We start from the raw sequence: 20,133 nt of genomic DNA on the forward strand, positions 1-20,133 counted from the left end.
ATTTTTTAAAAATTTACGTTTGATTGAATTTTAAGTGTCTGCATTTAATTGAAATTAACAAGCTTACATTTGAGTATTGCTGAAAAAAACATTTTGCCGAAGCTTTTCGTCTCGCCCTCATCATAATAAATGGAAGATTGCCAGTTGGGCTCGCAATGGGACACATTTGCTTGTACTGGAAGCCACATAGATGAATACAGAGCCCTGTCCTTTGCAGACAGAAAGGACATGTACACACATTGCACCTGCTTCAGCTAAACAAAATAAATGACAGCCATTTATTGTTTCATTCCACATTGCAATGCTTTGACCAATTACAGTCAAGCTCCCTGATTTAAATTTCAAACAATGCTTGGTAGTTAACTGTCAGTTACCATGGCATTTTTCATGGCAACACCTCTACCAATCAGAGGTCACTTGCCAACTAATCAGGGCTCTCTTCTCATGCAATATAAATTGTTGTTCCCCCCTGCCATTTGTATTGTTATGATTGCCCTGATGAGTGCATAATGAAAACTTTGACAAGATGTCTTTTTCAGCAACACTCAAGTTCTGCACAACCAAATACGAAGTTTATGTTTAACAAGTGCGATTCTGGATTTTTAAAAATAGGTTTAGAGTACCCAATTATTTTTTTTTCCCCAATTAGGGCACAATTTAGTGGAGCCACCACAACAAAGATCTGAGGCAAAACCGGGTTGGAGTGCGAGGTGAGGTTGGAGGACGAGGGGGTGTGGCCGGGGGCGGGGGACGGAACAATGTGGAAGGATTGCTGTGCCTGGGGTGAGATGGGGGAGGGCCTACAATGGCAGGCAGAGCGACAAGGAGGTGGATGGAGAAGATGGACAATGGAAGGCAGAGGGAAGACCGAGGGGAGGGAAGCTGAACCCCAACATGGCCGTATGAAGCACTCACCAACAAGGGGTACAAAGGGATACCACAGTGTTCACTGGGAGGGGATGCACGAAGATTCCAGAGGCAGTGGGTAGAGATCCGAGTGGGAATGGGCACCTCACAGATGTTGGACTCGGGGACATCATGTTGAATCGAGGAGCAGATTTCTTCTTGAGGCTGCCAGCCTTTTCCCTCTGCGTTGCTGACATGATCCATGGCCTGGTAAAGACAGGGGGTCTGGAGAGAGTGACATGAGCCGTTAGATATCGCGTTGGGACCTCCAAAGCTGTCAGCTGAGGGTGGGCGAACGATTCAGCTGGCGGCTCGCCAGGAGAGTCCGAAGCGGACTCGCCAGTGTATAATTAGCGAGGTTCCAAGGGCAGAATCTGGTGAGGGATCTCACTATTCTGGCCAATGGGACAGGCACTGCCAGAGCCACCTGCCACCACAGTTAGTCTCAACGTGGGAGATTTCCGTCCATGTCTTCTATAAGGCATGGGTCCTTTAGCGTGCGGCCCAATCTCAATTAAAAAGCTGAAAATTTGTGATCTTGGCTGTTGCAAATTAAATGTGTCTTTGAGGTTTTCTTTCTGTGTCTGCAGAATCCTGCAAAGGCATCTGGGAGCAGATGGCATTATCGCACCTCTGTTAAGACTGGCAGCAGTGTTGACGATATTCCCCTCACAACCATTCAAGGAAAGAGGGCACTGCAGGATGGCGTGGTGGCCAAGGTGCATATTCTCCACCAGTTGGTTTCTCGTTGCCTTTCATCATGTGGCTTTCTCGTCTCACAGACCTGATGGACAATGATGTGACCAAAAGGAAATAGGGCATGGAACTTGTTTGCCGGCTTCATTTGAAAATGCCAACAACCTTGTTAACACCCCAACATTTAAGGGCAAGGCACCCTAGCCCCTGGTCACCCTGGAAGTGACCCAGCCAGCCTGGCAGTGCCACATGGGCACCCTGGCAGTGTCAGAGTGGCACTGGCAGGTTGCCCAGTGACAAAGCCAATGTGCCAGGCTGGCAATGCAAGGGTACCACCTTGCCCAGAGCCTGACCGCCCAGGGGTCTCGAATGTCTGGGAGATCCATCTGGTCCATATTTGTTTGGATCAGTACGAAACGGCACCATGGTAAGATCTCCCAGTCAAGGCCTTTAACTCCAGGGCCCCGGGAGGATAAGGCACAGACATATTTAAATCAGCCAAATGGCTCATTTAAAAATGCTGATCTGGATCTTGTCCAGCAGAAGCGTTTTGATCTTTGCAAATCTGGCTAGAGGCCTCTTGTGAGATGCAACAGCCTCATCGTGTCACCAATTTGGGCCTGACAAGACAATTAAATTGTGCCTGATGGATATGACAGGCGATGGTATATATCACATGTATTTGGACAGGACCCGTATATGTAATAACTTAGTCTGTATTTACAGATCTTGCATGCAAAGTACTGATATGTTCTTTTTTCCCCACAGGTTCAATTGCAGGGCATTTCGGAGATCACTGATTGGCAGCGGGCAAACCCACTGTTAGGTCTCTGGCAATTGCTGAATGAGGGTCCAGCTCTGTGGGTCCATGCTTCATAACACTGCCCCACACCACACAGCAAAACACCCGTTCTCGCCCAGGAAGTTGAACCCTGCCAAGGGCCTAGCCGTCCACAGGCAGTGGGCGGGATTCTCTGATCCTGAGGCTAAGTGTAGATGCCGTCGGAAACGTCGTCGCATTTCTCGACGGCGTCAACACAGCCCCAGTTTCAGCAATGACAGGGGGTCAGCACGGCGCTGGAGCGGTTCACGCTGCTCCAGCTCCTGATCCGGCCGTGGAATGGGCACCGGTGGATGAGCGCATGCACAGTGGGTCCGGCGCGAAGCCGCTCATGCGCAGTCCCACATGCGCGGTGTCTCCCTTGTCCACGCCGGCCCTGACCCAACATGGCGCAGGAATACAGGCGCCTGCGCGGAAGAAAGGAGGCCGGGAGACAGCGTGGCTGGCCCGCCGATCGGTGGGTGCCGATCGCAGGCCAGGCCACATCGGAGGCACCCCCTGGGGTTGGACCCCCCCCCCCCCCCCCCCCACAGGGCGCCAGCCGATCCTTCAATGCCGAGGTTCCGCCGGCTCAGAGCAGGTTAGAATGGCACGGCAGGACTCGTTTTTCTTTTACGGCTGCTCGGCCCATACAGGCCGGAGAATCGCGGGGGGGGGGGGGGTGGCGTGTACCGGCTCAGCGCCGACCACGCCGGCACAGGGTCGGAGAATCATCCAGCAGAGGGCAGAAGATTGGAGCCGCTGCTGAACTGTTGCGGGGAAAATTTGCATCAGTGCATTGCGGTCACTGTATCCAGAAGGTGGTTTGTGGAGAGCTGTTGTCAAGTGACTGTTAAGTAGTTTTTCTTTTCCCTGAGGTGTGTTGATAAGGTAAAGTTTTTCTATTTCTATTTTTTTTATCGTGTGATTGGTAACAATTTTTCTTTCTTTTTCCTTTATCATTTATCTATTATTTGCTATTATAGTTGGACTAAGTTAAGTTTAAGATTAAAAATGGCAGGAGATCTCAGACCCATGTTATGCTCCTCTTGTTCAATGTGGGAGCTCAGGGACGTGGCTGAGTTCCCTGACTCCTTCACGTGTGGGAAGTGTGTCCAGCTGCAGCTCTTGTTAGACCGCATGACGGCTCTGGAGCTGCGGATGGACTCACTTTGGAGCATCCGCAATGCTGAGGAGGTCACGGATAGCACGTTTAGCGAATTGGTCACACCACAGATTAGGATTGCTGAGGGAGAAAGGGAATGGGTGACCAAAAGGCAGAGAAAAAGCATGAAGGCAGTGAAGGTGTCCCCTGCGGTCATCTCCCTCAAAAACAGATGTACCGTTTTGGATACTGTTGGGGGAGATGGCTCACCAGGGGAAGGCAGTAGTAGCCAGGCTCATGGCACCGTGGCTGGCTCTGCTGTACAGAAGGGCAGGAAGAAAAATGGTAGGGCTATAGTCATAGGGGATTCAATTGTAAGGGGAGTAGACAGGCATTTCTGTGGTCGAAAACGAGACTCCCGAATGGTATGCTGCCTCCCAGGTGCACGGGTCAGGGATGTCTCAGATCGGCTGCAGAACATTCTGAAGGGGGAGGGTGAACAGCCAGTTGTCGTGGTGCATATAGGCACCAATGATATAGGTAAAAAACAGGATGAGGACCTACAAGCAGAATTTAGGGAGTTAGGAGCCAAGTTCAAAAGTCGGACCTCAGAGGTAGTAATCTCAGGATTGCTACCAGTGCCACCAGTAGTCAGAGTAGGAATGAAAGAATAGGCAGGATGAATGTGTGGCTTACGAGATGGTGCAGGAGGGAGGGGTTCAGGTTTTTGGGACATTGGGACCGGTTCTGGGGGAGGTGGGACTATTACAAATTGGACGGTCTACACCTGGGCCGGACTGGAACCAATGTCCTTGGGGGTGCTTTTGCTAACGCTGTTGGGGGAGGGTTTAAGATAATGTGGCAGGGGGGTGGGAACCAAATGAGGAGGTTAGTGGACAGTAAGGAGGTAGTAACTAAAGGCTGTAAGGAACTAGATCATGAAGTCAGCGTGACTAAGGGGAAGAGTAGGCAGGGAGCAGATGATGAACGCAAAGGGACTGGTGGTCTGAGGTACATTTTTTTTAATGCAAGAAGTGTAGTAGGTAAGGCAGATGAACTTAGGGCTTGGATTAGTGCCTGGGAATATGATGTTATTGCTATTACTGAGACTTGGTTGAGGGAAGAGCATGATTGGCAACTAAATATCCCAGGATATCGATGCTTCAGGCGGGATAGAGAGGGAGGTAAAAGGGGTGGAGGAGTTGCATTACTGGTCAGAGAGGATATCACAGCTGTGCTGAAGGAGGGCACTATGGAGGACTCGAGCAGTGAGGCGAGATGGGCAGAGCTCAGAAATAGGAAGGGTGCGGTAACAATGTTGGGGCTATACTACAGACCTCCCAACAGCGAGCGTGAGAGAGAGGTACAAATATGTAAACAGATTATGGAAAGATGTAGGAGCAACAGGGTGGTGGTGATAGGAGATTTTAATTTTCCCAACATTGACTGGGATACACTTAGTGTCTGAGGTCTAGATGGAGCAGAATTTGTAAGGAGCATCCAGGAATGTTTTCTAGAGCAGTATGTAAATAGTCCAACTTGGGAAGGGGCCATACTGGACCTGATGTTGGGGAATGAGCCCGGCCAGGTGGTTGAAGTTTCAGTCGGGGATTACTTTGGCAATAGTGATCACAATTCCGTAAGTTTTAGAATACTCATGGACAAAGACGAGAGTGGTCCTAAAGGAAGAGTGCTAAACTGGGGGAAGGCCAACTATACCAAAATTTGGCAGGAGCTGGGGAATGTGGATTGGGAGCAGCTATTTGAAGGTAAATCCACATTTGATATGTGGGAGGCTTTTAAAGAGAAGTTGATTAGAGTGTAGGACAGACATGTCCCTGTGAAAATGAGGGATAGAAATGGCAAGATTAGGGAACCATGGATGACAGGTGAAACTGTGAGACTAGCTAAGAGGAAAAAGGAAGCCTAAATAAGGTCTAGGCGACTGAAGACAGACGAAGCTTTGGATTAATATCGGGAAAGTAGGACTAATCTGAAATAAGGAATCAAGAGGGCTAAAAGGGGTCATGAAATATCTTTAGCAAACAGGGTTAAGGAAAATCCCAAAGCCTTTTATTCGTATATAAGGAGCAAGAGGGTAACGAGAGAAAGGGTTGGCTCACTCAAGGACAAAGGAGGAAAGTTATGCGTGGAGTCAGAGAAAATGGGTGAGATTCTTAACGAGTACTTTGCATCGGTATTCACCGAGGAGCGGGACATGACGGATGTTGAGGTTAGGGATAGATGTTTGATTACTCTCAGTCAAGTCGGCATAAGGAGAAAGGATGTGTTGGGTATTCTAAAAGGCATTAAGATGGACAAGTCCCCAGGTCCGGATGGGATCTATCCCAGGTTACTGAAGGAAGTGAGAGAGGAAATAGTTGGGGCCTTAACAGATATCTTTGCAGCATCCTTGAACACGGGTGAGGTACCGGAGGACTAGAGAGAGGGTGCAGAGGAAATTCACCAGGATGCTGCCTGAGTTGGAGGGTTTCAGCAGAGGAGGCTGAGGGGGAACCTGATTGAGGTGTACAAAATTACGAGGGACATAGATAGGTGGACAGGAAGGAAACTTCCCTCTTAGCGGAGGGATCAAGGGGCTTAGATTCAAAGTATGAGGCCGGAGATTTCGAGGGGATAGGAGGAAAATCTTTTTCACTCAGAGGGTGGTTGGAATCTGGAACTCACTGCCCAAAAGGTGGGAAACCTCACAACTTTTAAGAACCATGTAGATGAAACGCCACAGCAAACAAGGCAATGGGCCAAATGCTGGAAAATGGGATTAGAATATGTAAGTTCTTGATGGCTGGTACAGACCCGATGGGCCAAACGGCCTCTTTCTGCGCTGTACAGCTCTGTGGCTACAACAGCGATCTCACAAAAGAAGGTCACTGAATTCAGATGAAAGTTTTCAATCAGAGCAGTTAAAATATAGAACTGTAGACTCTGGGCAAATTGGCATCTTCCTAGGCTCGGGACATAAAGGTTATCCGTATCGTCCATTGGGTGCTGCTTGGCCAGGATCAGTCTCCCCAGTACAGATAAGGAAGGAACCACCTGGTCCAGATGGCTTAATAACACACTGCGGACATAAGCTTTTTCTCTCAAAGTGAAAAACCTTCAACACAAAGCTCATTCCAACTACCCCCAGGATGAAGTACTGCACCTGGGTAATGGTTAGAGTATTTGCATGCTAAAGCAGCCAGCGGTATTCTACAAGCATCTTGACCTGTGGTGTCCATCCTCCCAGAACGTAGATATGGTTTCCAACTGTGACTGCGGCGTGACATGCCAGAGAAAGAGGCAAAGGCGCCACACTCCTCCACTGGCCCGTCTCCAGGGTGTACTTGTCCACGCAGTTCGTGATCAGGTATTTACCCTTCAGCTTCATCTGGCCTCCGATGAGGTACAGGTTACCATGGGCCGTTCCCGCTGCGTAGAGCTCACGGAAGGGGGCAGAGCAAAGTTTCTCCCAGTGCTGATTCCCGCGAACGTGGTACCTTAGGGTAGAAGGAATAACCGTGGAGAGTTACCAACATGTTACTTCTACCATTCAGAGATAGCAATGTGAGTGAGGTGGTTTGCCTTGGTGGAAGGAATAAGGAGATCCCAAAGGGAAGGAGATGGAAAGGGATTTAGGCATTCATATTTACAAATCATCAAAAAAATGCAAGCAAAGCACTGGGGTTTATTTCTCGAGGAGCAGAATTCAGATGTAGAGACGCCATGTCAAACCCCAACAGAATCTTGGTAATACCACTCTTGGAATACAGGTCACGTTTCAGATCTCCACAACATATAGAGGGTGTGGGAAAACTGGAGAAAATGAAAATTAGATGATGTGAAAACTGAGAGGATACAATTATCAGGAAGGACTAAACAAGCTGGTGTTCTTTCCGAGAAGGGAGGAGGCTTGGTTACCTGAGAGACGTTTCTAATGTCATGAAGGAGTTTGAAAGGCTGGATGTTGAAAAAAATTACCTGGGTTTTTTTCTGGCAAGAGTGCAGCCAGGGAGCTGGGGTGAAAGGTGAGAGTCAAGACTGTGCCAGGCGACAGCGAGACGAGGACGGCTAATATTACCGATGGCCACCCATGAAGCGACTGCCCCTGGGACCTCCATCCAGAACGTGCTCCTGCCCAATGTTTTGAGTCCGAAATGGCTCTTCTTTGGAATTGAAAAGAGCTAGAAATGGGATGGGGTTTATGATACAAGCTACACTTCCCCCGCCTGAAGGAATGCTGCCCTGTTGGAGGTGCTGTCTTTAGGGTGAGATGCCAAAAAGAGGCCCCATAGAGGGAAACACCAATTTTCAGGCATTAAACTCCCTCAAACACAAATCTGACAATGACCAGCTCATGTATTTTAGGTGTTGATGAAGGATAAATATTGGCCTGAACATTGTCCACCTGTCAGAGCGACAGTTTTCTACCTTATCTGAATGCTGGCAGCAATGACAATGTAGCGCACTCCCTCCATACTGCTTCTGCTGTGGTAGCAACTCCCTCCATACTGCTTCTGCTGTGGTAGCACTCCCTCCATACTGCTTCTGCTGTGTCGGTGCGGATTTACAATGAAACACGCCATGCTGATAGAAATTAACTTTTGAGCTAGTTTAATGAAGAAATCCTGGTTGGAAAAATCCTTCAATCGGTAAGAGTATTTCACTAAATCAAAATATATTAACCATGAGAGTGAGAAAAGCTGAGCACTTGGGAATTGATCGGATAAAACACTCCATTCTCACATTTTGCTTGGAACAACTCGACAATTCAAGGCCAGTGAAATGAGACTCACAGGCCTGGACAAGATTCGTTTCCACGGTAACAGTCAGACAGGGTCATAATGACTTTTCGAAAACTGTGTTAATCTAATTAATGTTAGAGGCGTAATTGGCAAACCAGGTTATGGAAAATTACAAAATCACACAAAGACTCTTAAATTGACAGACAGACAGTTTGGTCGAATTGAGTGAATGATAAATTAGTTAAAGCCAATTACAGCAATCAAGAGGGCGAAACTTTAAAGATAGTAATCTCCTTAGAAGTTCAGTTGTCGGGATGAGAAAACACTTTTCTATTCCGGAATCATTCTTTTAAAAAAAATTTTTTTATTCTCCTTTTTCACATTTTCTCCCAAATTTACACCCAACAATAAATAATGATCAGTAACGAATGTAATGTCGATCCCCATATCAATAACAACGCTCCCATCCTCCCACCAAACCCCCAAGCATTAGCTCGCATGTTCACATAAACAAATGACAAAAAGGAATCAGGAATCACCCATAGTCACCATTAACACATACAGTCCCCCTCCCCACAACCCTCCCAGCACCCAATCCCCCCAACCCTCCCAGCCCCCCTTCCCACAACCCTCCCAGCCCCCAACCCCCCTAATATTCGATGTGATCCAATTCTCGAAAGTACATAATGAATAACGCCCATGAATTGTAGATCCCCTCTATCCTTCCTCTCAGTTCAAATATGACCTTTTCAAACGTTAAGAATTCCAGCAAGCCCCCCCGCCTCGCCAGGGCACAGGGTGGCGAGGTTGATCTCCACTCTAACAGGATCTGCCTTCGGGCAATCAACAAAGCGAAGGCTACAACATCTGCCTCCGCGCCCGTTTCCAACCCTGGCTGATCAGACACCCCGAATATGACCACCGAGGGCTCGGTCCAGTTTCAGGGGCATCACTTTCGCGATTACCCTAAACACCCCCTTCCAGTAATCCTCTAGCTTTGGGCAGGACCAAAACATATGAGTGTGGTTTGCGGAGCCTCCCCCGCAACATTCACACACATCTTCTACCCCCTCAAAGTGCTGGCTCATCCTCGCCCTTGTAAGGTGCGCTCTATACACCACCTTCAGCTGTGTCAGCCCCACCTCGCGCACAAGGTGGAGGCGTTCACCCTCCGGAGCACCTCACACCAGAACCCCTCCTCCATACCCTCTCCCAACTCTTCCTCCCACTTTGCCTTGATCCCTTCTAGCGACGCCTTTTCCTCCTCCAAAATAGCCCCGTAAACTGCCGATACTACCCCCTTCTCCAGTCCCCCTGTCGTCAGCACCTCCTCCAGCAATGTGGAAGCTGGCTCGACTGGAAAGCTCTGTATCTGCTTTCTGACAAAGTCTCGAACCTACATGTATCTAAATATTTCTCCCTGCTCCAGTCCATACTTCTCTCCCAGCTCCTTCAATCCCGCAAAACGACCCCCAAGAAACAAATCTTTTTGTGTCCTAGTTCCTTTCTCCTCCCATCTACAAAAATTTCCCACTCAAATCTATGGTTCCCCCAAATCGGCATTTCCCTCGTCCCTGCCCCTAACCCGAAGGTTGCCGAAACTGGCTCCAAATTCTCAACGAAGCTATTACTACCAGACTCCCTGGGTATCTCCCCGGGGCCATTGAGAGTGGCGCTGTCGCTAGCACCTTCAATCCCGACCCCCTACACAAACTGTCCCCCATTCTGACCCATTGGGAGTCTTCCGGAATCATTCTCATCTAATCTCTGAAACCTATCACATAGAATTTACAGTGCAGAAGGAGGCCATTCGGCCCATCGAGTCTTGGAAAGAGCACCCTACCCAAGGTTAACACCTCCACCCTATCCCCATAACCCAGTAACCCCACCCAACACTAAGGGCAATTTTGGACACAAAGGGCAATTTATCATGGCTAATCCACCTAACCTGCACATCTTTGGACTGTGGGAGGAAACCGGAGCACCCGGAGGAAACCCACGCACACACGGGGAGAATGTGCAGACAGATTATAGAAAAATGTAGGAGCAATAGGGTGGTCATGATGGGAGATTTTAACTTCCCCAACATTGAATAGGATTCGTGTAGTGTTGGAGGCGTAGATGGAGCAGAGTTTGTAAGGAGCATCCAGGAGAGTTTTTTAGAGCAGTATGTAAATAGTCCAACTCGGGAAGGGGCCATACTGGACCTGGTATTGGGGAATGATCCCGGCCAGGTGGTTGAAGTTTCAGTCGGTGATTACTTTGGGAATAGCGATCACAATTCCGTAAGTTTTAGAATACTCATGGACAAAGACGAGAGTGGCCCTAAAGGGAGAGTGCTAAATTGGGGAAAGGCCAAGTATAACAAAATTCGGCAGGAGCGAGGGAATGTGGATTGGGAACAGCTGTTTAAGGGTAAATCCACATTTGAAATGTGGGAGTCTTTTAAGGAAAGGTTGATTAGAGTGCAGGACAGGCATGTCCCTGTGAAAATGAGGGATCGAAATGGCAAGATTAGGGAACCATGGATGGCGGGTGGAATTGTGAGACTAGCTAAGATGAAAAAGGAAGCATACATAAGATCTAGACGACTTAAAACTGATGAAGCTTTGGAGGAATATCGGGAAAGTAGGACAAATCTCAAACGCGCAATAAAGAGGGCTAAAAGGGGTCATGAAATATCTTTGGCCAACAGGGTTAAGGATAATCCCAAAGCCTTTTATTTGTATATAAGGAGCAAGAGGGTAACGAGAGAAAGGGCCACTCAAAGACAAAAGAGGGAATTTATGCGTAGACTCAGAGGAAATGGGTGAGATTCTTAATGAGTACTTTGCATCGATATTCACAAAGGAGAGGGACATGACGGATGTTGAGGCTAGGGATGGAAGTTTAAATACTATAGGTCAAGTCGGCATAAGGAAGGGGGAAGTTTTGGGTATTCTAAAAGGCATTAAGGTGGACAAGTCCCCAGGACCAGATGAGATCTATCCCAGGTTACTGAGGGAAGCGAGGGACGAAATAGCTGGGGCCTTAACAGATATCTTTGCAGCATCCTTCAGCACGGTCCCGGAGGACTGGAGAATTGCTAATGTTGTCCCTTTGTTTAAGAAGGGTAGCAGGGATAATCCAGGGAATTATAGACCTGTGAGCTTGACGTCAGTGTCAGGCAAACTGTTGGAGAAGATACTGAGGGATAGGATCTATTCACATTTGAAAGAAAATAGACTTATCAGTGATAGGCAGCATGGTTTTGTGCAGGGAAGGTCATGTCTTACAAACCTAATAGAATTCTTTGAGGAAGTGACAAAGTTAATTGATGAGGGAAGGGCTGTAGATCTTCATGGACTTTAGTAAGGCGTTTGATAAAGTTTCCCATGGCAGGTTGATGGAAAAAGTGAAGTTGTATGGGGTTCAGGGTGTACTAGCTAGATGGATAAAGAACTGGCTGGGCAACAGGAGACAGAGAGTAGTGGTGGAAGGGAGTGTCTCAAAATGGAGAAAGGTGATTAGTGGTGTTCCACAGGGATCCGTGCTCGGACCACTGTTGTTTGTGATATACATAAATGATCTGGACGAAGGTATAGGTGGTCTGATTAGCAAGTTAGCAGATGATACTAAGATCGGTGGAGTTGCAGATAGCGAGGAGGACTGTCAGAGAACACAGCAAAATATAGATAGATTGGAGAGTTGGGCAGAGAAATGGCAGATGGAGTTCAATCCAGGCAAATGCGAGGTGATGCATTTTGGAAGGTCCAATTCAAAAGCGGACTATACAGTCAATGGAAGAGTCCTGGGGAAAATTGTTGCACAGAGAGATCTGGGAGTTCAGGTCCATTGTACCCTGAAGGTGGCAACGCAGGTCGATAGAGTGGTCAAGAAGGCATACAGCATGCTTGCCTGCATCGGACGGGGTATTGAGTACAAGAGTCGGCAGGTCATGTTACAGTTGTATAGGACTTTGGTTCGACCACATTTGGAATACTGCGTGCAGTTCTGGTCGCCACATTACCAGAAGGATGTGGATGCTTTAGAGAGGGTGCAGAGGAGGTTCACCAGAATGTTGCCTGGTATGGAGGGTGCTAGCTATGAAGAAAGATTGAGTAGATTAGGATTGTTTTTGTTGGAAAGATGGAGGTTGAGGGGGGACCTGATTGAGGTCTACAAAATTATGAGAGGTATGGACAGGGTGGATAGCAACAAGCTTTTTCCAAGAGTAGGGGTGTCAGTTACAATGGGTCACGATTTCAAGGTGAGAGGGGAAAGGTTTAAGGGAGATGTTCGTGGAAAGTTTTTTACGCAGAGGGTGGTGGGTGCCTGGAACGCTTTGCCAGCGGAGGTGGTAGAGGCGGGCACGATAACATAATTTAAGATACACCGAGACAGATTTATGAATGGGCGGGGATCAGAGGGAAGTAGATCCTTGGAAAATAGGCGACAGGTTTAGATAAAGGATCTGGATCGGCACAGACTGGGAGGGCCGAAGGGCCTGTTCCTGTGCTGTAATTTTCTTTGTTCTTTGTTCCGCACAGACAGTGACCCAAGCCAGGAATCGAACCTGGGACCCCGGAGCTGTGAAGCATTTGTGCTGTCCACAATGCTACCGTGCTATCCTCTTGCTTGCTGTGCAAATCACCAGTTTTCTTTTGTTTTTAATCACTGCGTATTTGATTTGAAGAATTACCGAGTTGTATTTTGGAACTCAACCACTGTATTTGCTGAAGACAATCGATCTGACTAGCTCGTTGCCGGGCCAATCGGAACTTCCCAAATTCTGCATTGACAATTGACTTTACCAGTAGACACTACAAGCTGATAAAAATAAAGTTTCAAATAACTTTACCAATACCGTAGTCTGGAATCTCTGTTATTTGGGAACTGAGAACGGACAACGCATTTCCAGGGTTCCGAATAGACACAGAGATCCATCAGATGCCCGGGCACAGGGCCCTTACCCACAGGGAGGGCGAGCCCTCCACCCCCTGCCAGCGCACTCACAACTGGAACACTCAGAGTCAAATCAGCCGCCGTGCTCAAACTAGTGAGCCCATCAGCAAAAAATTAAAAGTGAACTCAGATTCTGACTAGATGAGGAGCAAAGAGCAGAAAGGTAAGTTGGCAGCAGGCATGCCTGTGCGGAGGAGGCCATGGGCGAGGGAAAGGAGCGGTGGTGGGCCATGACGGCGACACAGCGTGGGTGAGGTCGGCTGCCTCGAGGACCCCTGGCGAGTGAGGTGAGAGTGGGAGAGTCCGATAGGATGAGGGGTGGGGGGAGACTGTGAGGGGATGGGGAGGTGGGGGAGGGGAGAATGTGAGGGTGTGGGGAGGGGGGAGAGTGTGAGGGTGTGAGGGGGGGAGAGTGTGAGGGTGTGGGGAGGGAGGGAATGTGTGAGGGTGTGGGGAGGGGGCAGAGTGTGAGGATGTGGGGAGGGGGGAGTGTGAGGATGTGGGGGAGGGTAGACTGTGAGGGGGTGGGGGAGGTGGAGGGGAGACTGTGAGGATATGGGGTGGTGGGTGAGGGGAGAGTGTGAGGGTGTGGGGGAGGGGAGAGTGTGAGGGTGTGGGATGGGGAGAGTGTGAGGGTGTGGGGGAGGGGAGAGTGTGAGGGTGTGGGGAGGGGAGAGTGTGAGGGTGTGGGGGAGGGGAGACTGTGAGGGTGTGGGTGAGGGGAGACTGTGAGGGTGTGGGGAGGGGAGAGTGTGAGGGTGTGGGTGAGGGGAAAGTGTGAGGGTGTGGGTGAGGGGAGACTGTGAGGGTGTGGGGGAGGGGAGAGTGTGAGGGGATGAGGGGAGGTGGAGGGGAGAGTGTGAGGGTGAGGGGGAGGGGGTGTATGTGACAAGATTGCAGGGCCGGTTTAGCTCAGTTGGCTAAACAGCTGGTTCGTGATGCAGAGCGAGACCAGCAGCGTGGGTTGAATCCCCGTACCAGCTGAGGTTATTCATGAAGGCCCGGCCTTCTCAACCTCGCTCCCTGTCCGAGGTGTGGTTAAATAACCAGCAGTCACCCCCTCCCCTCAAAGGGGAAAGCAGCCTGTGGGGTTATGGTGAATTTACTTACTGCGGAGAGGGAGAATTTGTGAGGTGGGGGTGGGGGGGTTGGGCAGGGGGAGAGTAGAGTGAGCATCGTTTGAAATCCATGATGCACGATCAATTGCACGAAAGACTCAGATTGGTACAACTGAGGCTTTATTACAGTCAGATGCGTGGCCTCCTGCTGCAGCTGGCGAAATGGCTGATCAGGAGGAGTCATGCCTATTTATACGGCTCCTTGTGGGCGGAGCTAGCTGGCAGGGGCTACCGGCGAACCTGTAGTGCAGGTCCTACCGTACATCCCCTAATACAGGTGCACACTGGTTCACCACAATCCATGAGCAGAATCACAATTTCATAGTTAAAAGAGCTAGAACCTGATAAAATAAACGTGGCATTGACTGTGCAAACGTAAGGGCAGCATGGTGGCACAGTGGTTAGCATTGCTGCCTATGGCACTGAGGACCCGGGTTCGAATCCCGGCCCTGGGTCACTGTCCGTGTGGAGTTTGCACATTCTCCCCGTGCCTGCGTGGGTTTCACCCCCACAACCCAAAAGATGTGCAGAGTAGGTGGATTGGCCATGCTAAATTGCCCCTTAATTAAAAAAAAAGACTGTGCAAACGTCTGCTCTTTCAGGCACTTTATTAACTACCTAAAATAAAGATCCGTTCCTTTAGCGATATGAAGCAACACTAACAATCGGACCGTCAAAAACGCTGATAAATGAAGGTGAGGCAAGAGGATCATAGAATCATAGAATTTACAGTGCAGAAGGAGGCCATTCGGCCCATCAAGTCTGCACCGGTTCTTGGAAAGAGCACCCTACCCAAGGTCAACACCTCCACCCTATCCCCATAACCCAGCAAATCAAAAAAGCAGATTGTTATTTTAAAAAGCTCAAAGCACTGAACGTTTTTTTGCGGCTTCCGCCTTTGTGTTCTGTGGGGCGAGGGTGGGGGTGGAAGGAGGGGGGCAGGGGTGGCAGAGAAATGAAGGTGAGCACAGGGCCCCCCTTACTGTAAATCCACCTGGGATGTTGTGTGTCCAAGTCTTTATTGGGGGTGCCTCCTCCCTTTCGCCGGCACGCACTCACGCAGGGGGATTTCCCGACGGAATAGGGGTGCCCACAATGGGAAACCCCATTGGCCGCGCCAGAAGACGGGTGCGGTTGGGTCGGAGAATCCCGCCCGGGGGGGGGTTTCCCATTTAAACAGAGATGCGGAGGAATTTCTTCCCTCGGTTGGTCATCAGTCTATGGAATTCCTTTCCACAGAGAGTAGTGGAGCCTGGGTCATTGAGTACATTCGAGGCTGACTTAGATTGATTTTTGATTGACAAAGGAGTCAAAAGTTCTAGGGAAAATGGTGTTGAGGTCACAATCTTATTGGTTGGCGGACCAGAGCGCGTTCAATGGTCTTAACGGACGACTTGCTTCCATTTCTTATGATCTTATGAAAACCACAGCCTGCTGACTCGGAGACATGACTGCTACTGCTCAGTCAAGTTGCCATGACAAGCATGGGTACAACAAAAAGGGAAATGGGCTATAAGTAGTCCAAAGATTGGACAATATAGTCTCAGGAATCTTGCGTGTAAAGACCATGGGCGGAATTCTCCGCAAGGCCCGACGCCGTTGTGAAACCCGGAGAGGTTCACGACGCCGTCGGAAGCCTCTCCCGGCCCCCTATTCTCCCCTACCCGGGGGGATAGGCGGGCCGTACCGGAAAACTTGGCGGCCGGGCCTTGTCCCTGTCTTCAAGGCTCGGCGCGCCAAGAATGACGCCGCGGCGGAGCCTAATGACGTCAGCCGCGCATGCGCGGGTTGGACAGCTCAAACCCGCGCATGCGCGGTTGCCGTCTTTCCCCTCAGCCGCCCCGCAAGACGTGGCGGCTTGATCTTGCGGTGCGGCGGACGGGAAAGAGTGCGTCCCTTTGAGACGCCGGCCCGACGATCGGTGGGCACCGATCTCGGGCCCGTTCCCTCCCGAGCACGGTCGTGGTGCTCGATCCCCGATCCGCCCCTCCTAGGCCCCAAACTTACCTGGCGCGCCATGTTCAAGACGGCAGCTACCAGGTGTGGCTGGCGCCGTCGTGAACAGGTCGGGAACGGCAGGCCGCTCGGCCCATCCGGGTCGGAGAATCGCGGGCTGCCGTGAAAAACGGCGGCCCGCGTTTCTCCAAGCGGCGTGTCAGAAAACCGGGCATGCCATTTTGGGGGTGGGGGGGTGGGAGAATAGCGGGAGGTGCGGGAGCGGACCTCCCGCTATTCTCCCACCCATCGTGGTTGCCGAGAATCGCGGCCCACGAGTGGGATTCTCGGGTCTGCCAGCTGTATTTCCCGGGGCGGCGACCCCTCCGACCCACCATCAGCAGGTTTCTCTGTACCTGCAGCCAGCCAATGGGGTTGCCTATTGTGGCCACCCACGCCGTCGGGAAACCCACGGGTGTGGGTGCGTTGCTGGGGGACCGGATGATCCCACCGACAGAGAGTTCCGCTGCATAATGATGCACAGAGCAAATCATTAGAGGGTATTTAGCCCTGAATGAGAAGCCATATGACTTAAGCAAGGGAAAGAAGCAACTCCGTGACTCAGACGCAAACTCTTGTTTGCTGTAAAGTAAATCTGTTCCAACAGGATTGAACTGGAAGATTGATATCAGCACAGTCTGTTTTAGCTTAGTTGGCAGCACCCCTGTTCTTGAGTCAGAAGGTGGTGGGTTAAAATCCCGCTCCAGAAACTGAGCATAACTATCCGGCTGACGCTTCCAGTGCCAGATCTGAGGAAGTGCTAAACTGCCAAAGGAGCCCATCTTTTGGACGAGCTGTTCAACCAAGACCCATATGCTCTCTCAAGTGGATGCAAAAGGTCCCACATGGTGTTGTTTTGATGAAGAGCAGGGGAGCCGTGCCCAGCGCTTAACCCTCAATTAGCATCACAAGAACAGATTATCTGGGCCAGTCTCACATTGCTGTTTGTGGGATCCTGCTGTGCGTGAATTGACTCCGACATTACAGCGCCAACTACACTTCAAAAGTAATTAATTGGCTGTGAAGTGTTTTGTGATATTTGGTGCTATATAAATGCAAATCTTCCTTTCATCCATTCAATCATTTTGGCCCAAGGAGGGGAGGTTATAAACACTGGGCGGGATTCCCCCGAATCGCCGCGATGGCCCAAAGCCGGCGTAAAAAACGGCACAAACCGCTCCGGCGTCGGTCCGACTGGAAGTTGCGGAATTCCCCGCACTTCCAGGGGCTAGGCCGGCGCCGGTTAGCGCGTGCGCAGTACCGCCGCTGTGGTTCCACGCATGCACAGACCGGCCGGTGTATTCTGGCGCATGCGCAGACCGGCCGGTGTATTCTGGCGCATGCACAGACCGGCCGGTGTATTCTGGCGCATGCGCAGACCGGCCGGTGTATTCTGGCGCATGCGCAGACCGGCCAGTGTATTCTGGCGCATGCGCAGGGGAGTGTCTTCTCCACGCCAGCCATGGCGCACCCCTACACGGTGAAAGGAAGAAGTGCCCCCAAGGCACAGGCCCGCCCGCAGATCGGTGGGCCCCGATCACAGGCCAGGCCACTGTGGAGGCCAACCCCTGGGGCCGGATACCCCCCCCCCCCGAGGACCAGCCGGGCTACCAGCCAGGTCCCGCCATGTGGGACCATGTCTAATCCATGCCAGCGGGACTGGCCAGAAACCGACGGCCGCTCGGCCCATCGGGGCACGGAGAATTGCGGGGGGGGGGGCGCTGCCAATGGCCCCCGATTAGCATGGCGTGATCCGCCCCCCCCCCACTGAAAACTGGCGTTGGAGCGGCGGGGTGGGATTTACGCCGCCCCCCTGGGAATCCTCCGCCGACCCGGCGGGGGGGGTCGGAGAATCCCACCCACTGACTCCGGGACTCAGAGAACATAGAACATAGGGAGGACCTCCGGTGGCGGCTATGAAGGAGTAAGTCGAACATTTGGTGGCTCCCGCTTGGGTCGGACTTTTGGACCTTTTCCCTGATTTATTACCGAACGTGAACTGTGAAACTGAAGACAGAGACGATTGTTTACTGAATTCCTGCGACGGTGCACGGAGAGAAGGACTGGAGGTGCTGGTAAAGGCCAGAAACAGAAAGACAGAGAAGGCTTGGGAGACAGCTCGGCGGAGGACTGGCTCATGTGGTTTTTTTTTTTGTTTCTCTGTTCTTTTTAAAAAAGTTTTGTTTTTTGGAAGCTGTTTGTAATGCCTTCTGTATTGGTTTGGGACCAGCGGCAGAACTGAGTGAGTTAAGGTTTTCATTTGCCCTGTTGGGGGATGGAGGTGTGCTTGTTTAGATTTTGGTGTTTTTTCTGTCGGGTAATTGTCGGCCCAGCGGTCAACGGAGCAGCTGATGCAAGTTATCCAGGAGGGCTTCGCCAAGCAGAAACGGGACTGTTTGGACCCAATAAAAGAGTCAATTGAGCGGCTGGAGCTTCGATTGGACACCCAAGATCGGGCGATCCAGAAGGTGGAGAAGCCGCTGGCTGAGCAGGAGGAACATCAAATTGGGGTGGAGTTGGAGGTGGGATGCTGAGAGACCAGCAGAAGAAGCTCCAGGAGAAGGTGGAGGACCTAGAGCAGAGGTGGGCAAACTATGGCCCGCGGGCCGCATGCGGCCGTCAAAGGTCTTAATGCAGCCCACCAAGATCAAGTCATAAAAAAAAAAAAAAATTTTTTTTAATTAAAAAAAAAAAAATTTTTTTTTTAATAAGGTTAATGTGGAGGGCTGTTGGGTTACTGGTATAGGGTGGATACGTTGACTTGAGTAGGGTGATCATTGCTTGGCACAACATCGAGGGCTGAAGGGCCTGTTCTGTGCTGTACTGTTCTATGTTCTATATGAGGCGCCCAGAATCATAACCGGGTGAAGCGCCATTTTTGAAAAGTAGAGATAAAGAGGGCTAAAGGCAGGATGCCACCGGGGGAAGCGCTGAGATATATGCCGCACGCTAATTGGTTACAACCGGGACTATTAATACTATGCGGCCCTTTAAAATTGTGAATTTCTGAATGTGGCCCTTGCACGGAAACGTTTGCCCACCCCTGACCTAGAGAATAGGTCCCGCCAGCAGAACCTGAGGATCATTGGGCTCCCGGAGGGTGGGCTCCCGGAGGGGTCCGAAGGAGCGGACGCTGAGGCATACATCGCAGATATCTTTGTGAAGCTGCTGGGGGATGGGGCATTCTCCCGACCCTTGGAAGTGGACAGAGCTCACAGAGCACACGCGAGGAAGCCGCGAACGGGAGACCCCCCCCCCCCCCCGAGGGCAATGGTGGTGAGATTCCACAGGTATTCAGATAAGGAGCGCATTCTAAAGTGGGCCAAGCAGACACGGAGCTGTAAGTGGGACAACAGTATCCTGCGGATCTACCAAGACCTGAGTGTGGAGGTGGCCAGGAGAAGAGCAGGGTTTAACCAGATTAGGCCGATCCTTTTTCAGAAAAAGGTGACGTTTGGACTGTTGTATCCGGCCCGTCTCTGGGTCACGTACGAGGAACAGCACTTTTATTTCGAGTCACCTGAGGATGTTCTGGATTTTGTGAAAAGGAAAGGACTGGTGGTGGACTGAGAACTTTTGAACCTTTGCTGCAACGCTCATGGGGGTTTTTTTTTTTCTTTTTGTTTCTCTGTTCTTTTTAAAAAAGTTTCGTTTTTTGGAAGCTGTTTGTAATGTCTTCTGTATTGATTTGGGACCAGCGGTAGAGCTGAGAGAGTTAAGGTTTTCATTTGCACTGTTGGGGGATGGAGGTGTGCTTGTTTAGATCTTGGTGTTTTTTCTGTCGGGCAATTGTGTGGGGATTGT

The 20,133-nt window shown here is 50.5% G+C and overlaps 1 protein-coding gene across 2 annotated transcripts in view; it reads right to left on the reverse strand.

The window, feature by feature from the left end:
* The window catches only part of kbtbd12 (kelch repeat and BTB (POZ) domain containing 12), an 85,403-nt gene that overhangs the window by 43,762 nt on the left and 21,508 nt on the right, over window positions 1-20,133 (reverse strand). For both annotated transcript variants that reach the window (XM_038812728.1, XM_038812729.1), the window contains one exon: window positions 6,757-7,027. In XM_038812728.1, the coding sequence (XP_038668656.1) occupies window positions 6,757-7,027 (271 nt within the window). The remainder of the gene's footprint in view (window positions 1-6,756; window positions 7,028-20,133) is intronic.

Source organism: Scyliorhinus canicula, chromosome 11, assembly GCF_902713615.1.
Source record: "Scyliorhinus canicula chromosome 11, sScyCan1.1, whole genome shotgun sequence".
NCBI classification, from domain to species: domain Eukaryota; kingdom Metazoa; phylum Chordata; class Chondrichthyes; order Carcharhiniformes; family Scyliorhinidae; genus Scyliorhinus; species Scyliorhinus canicula.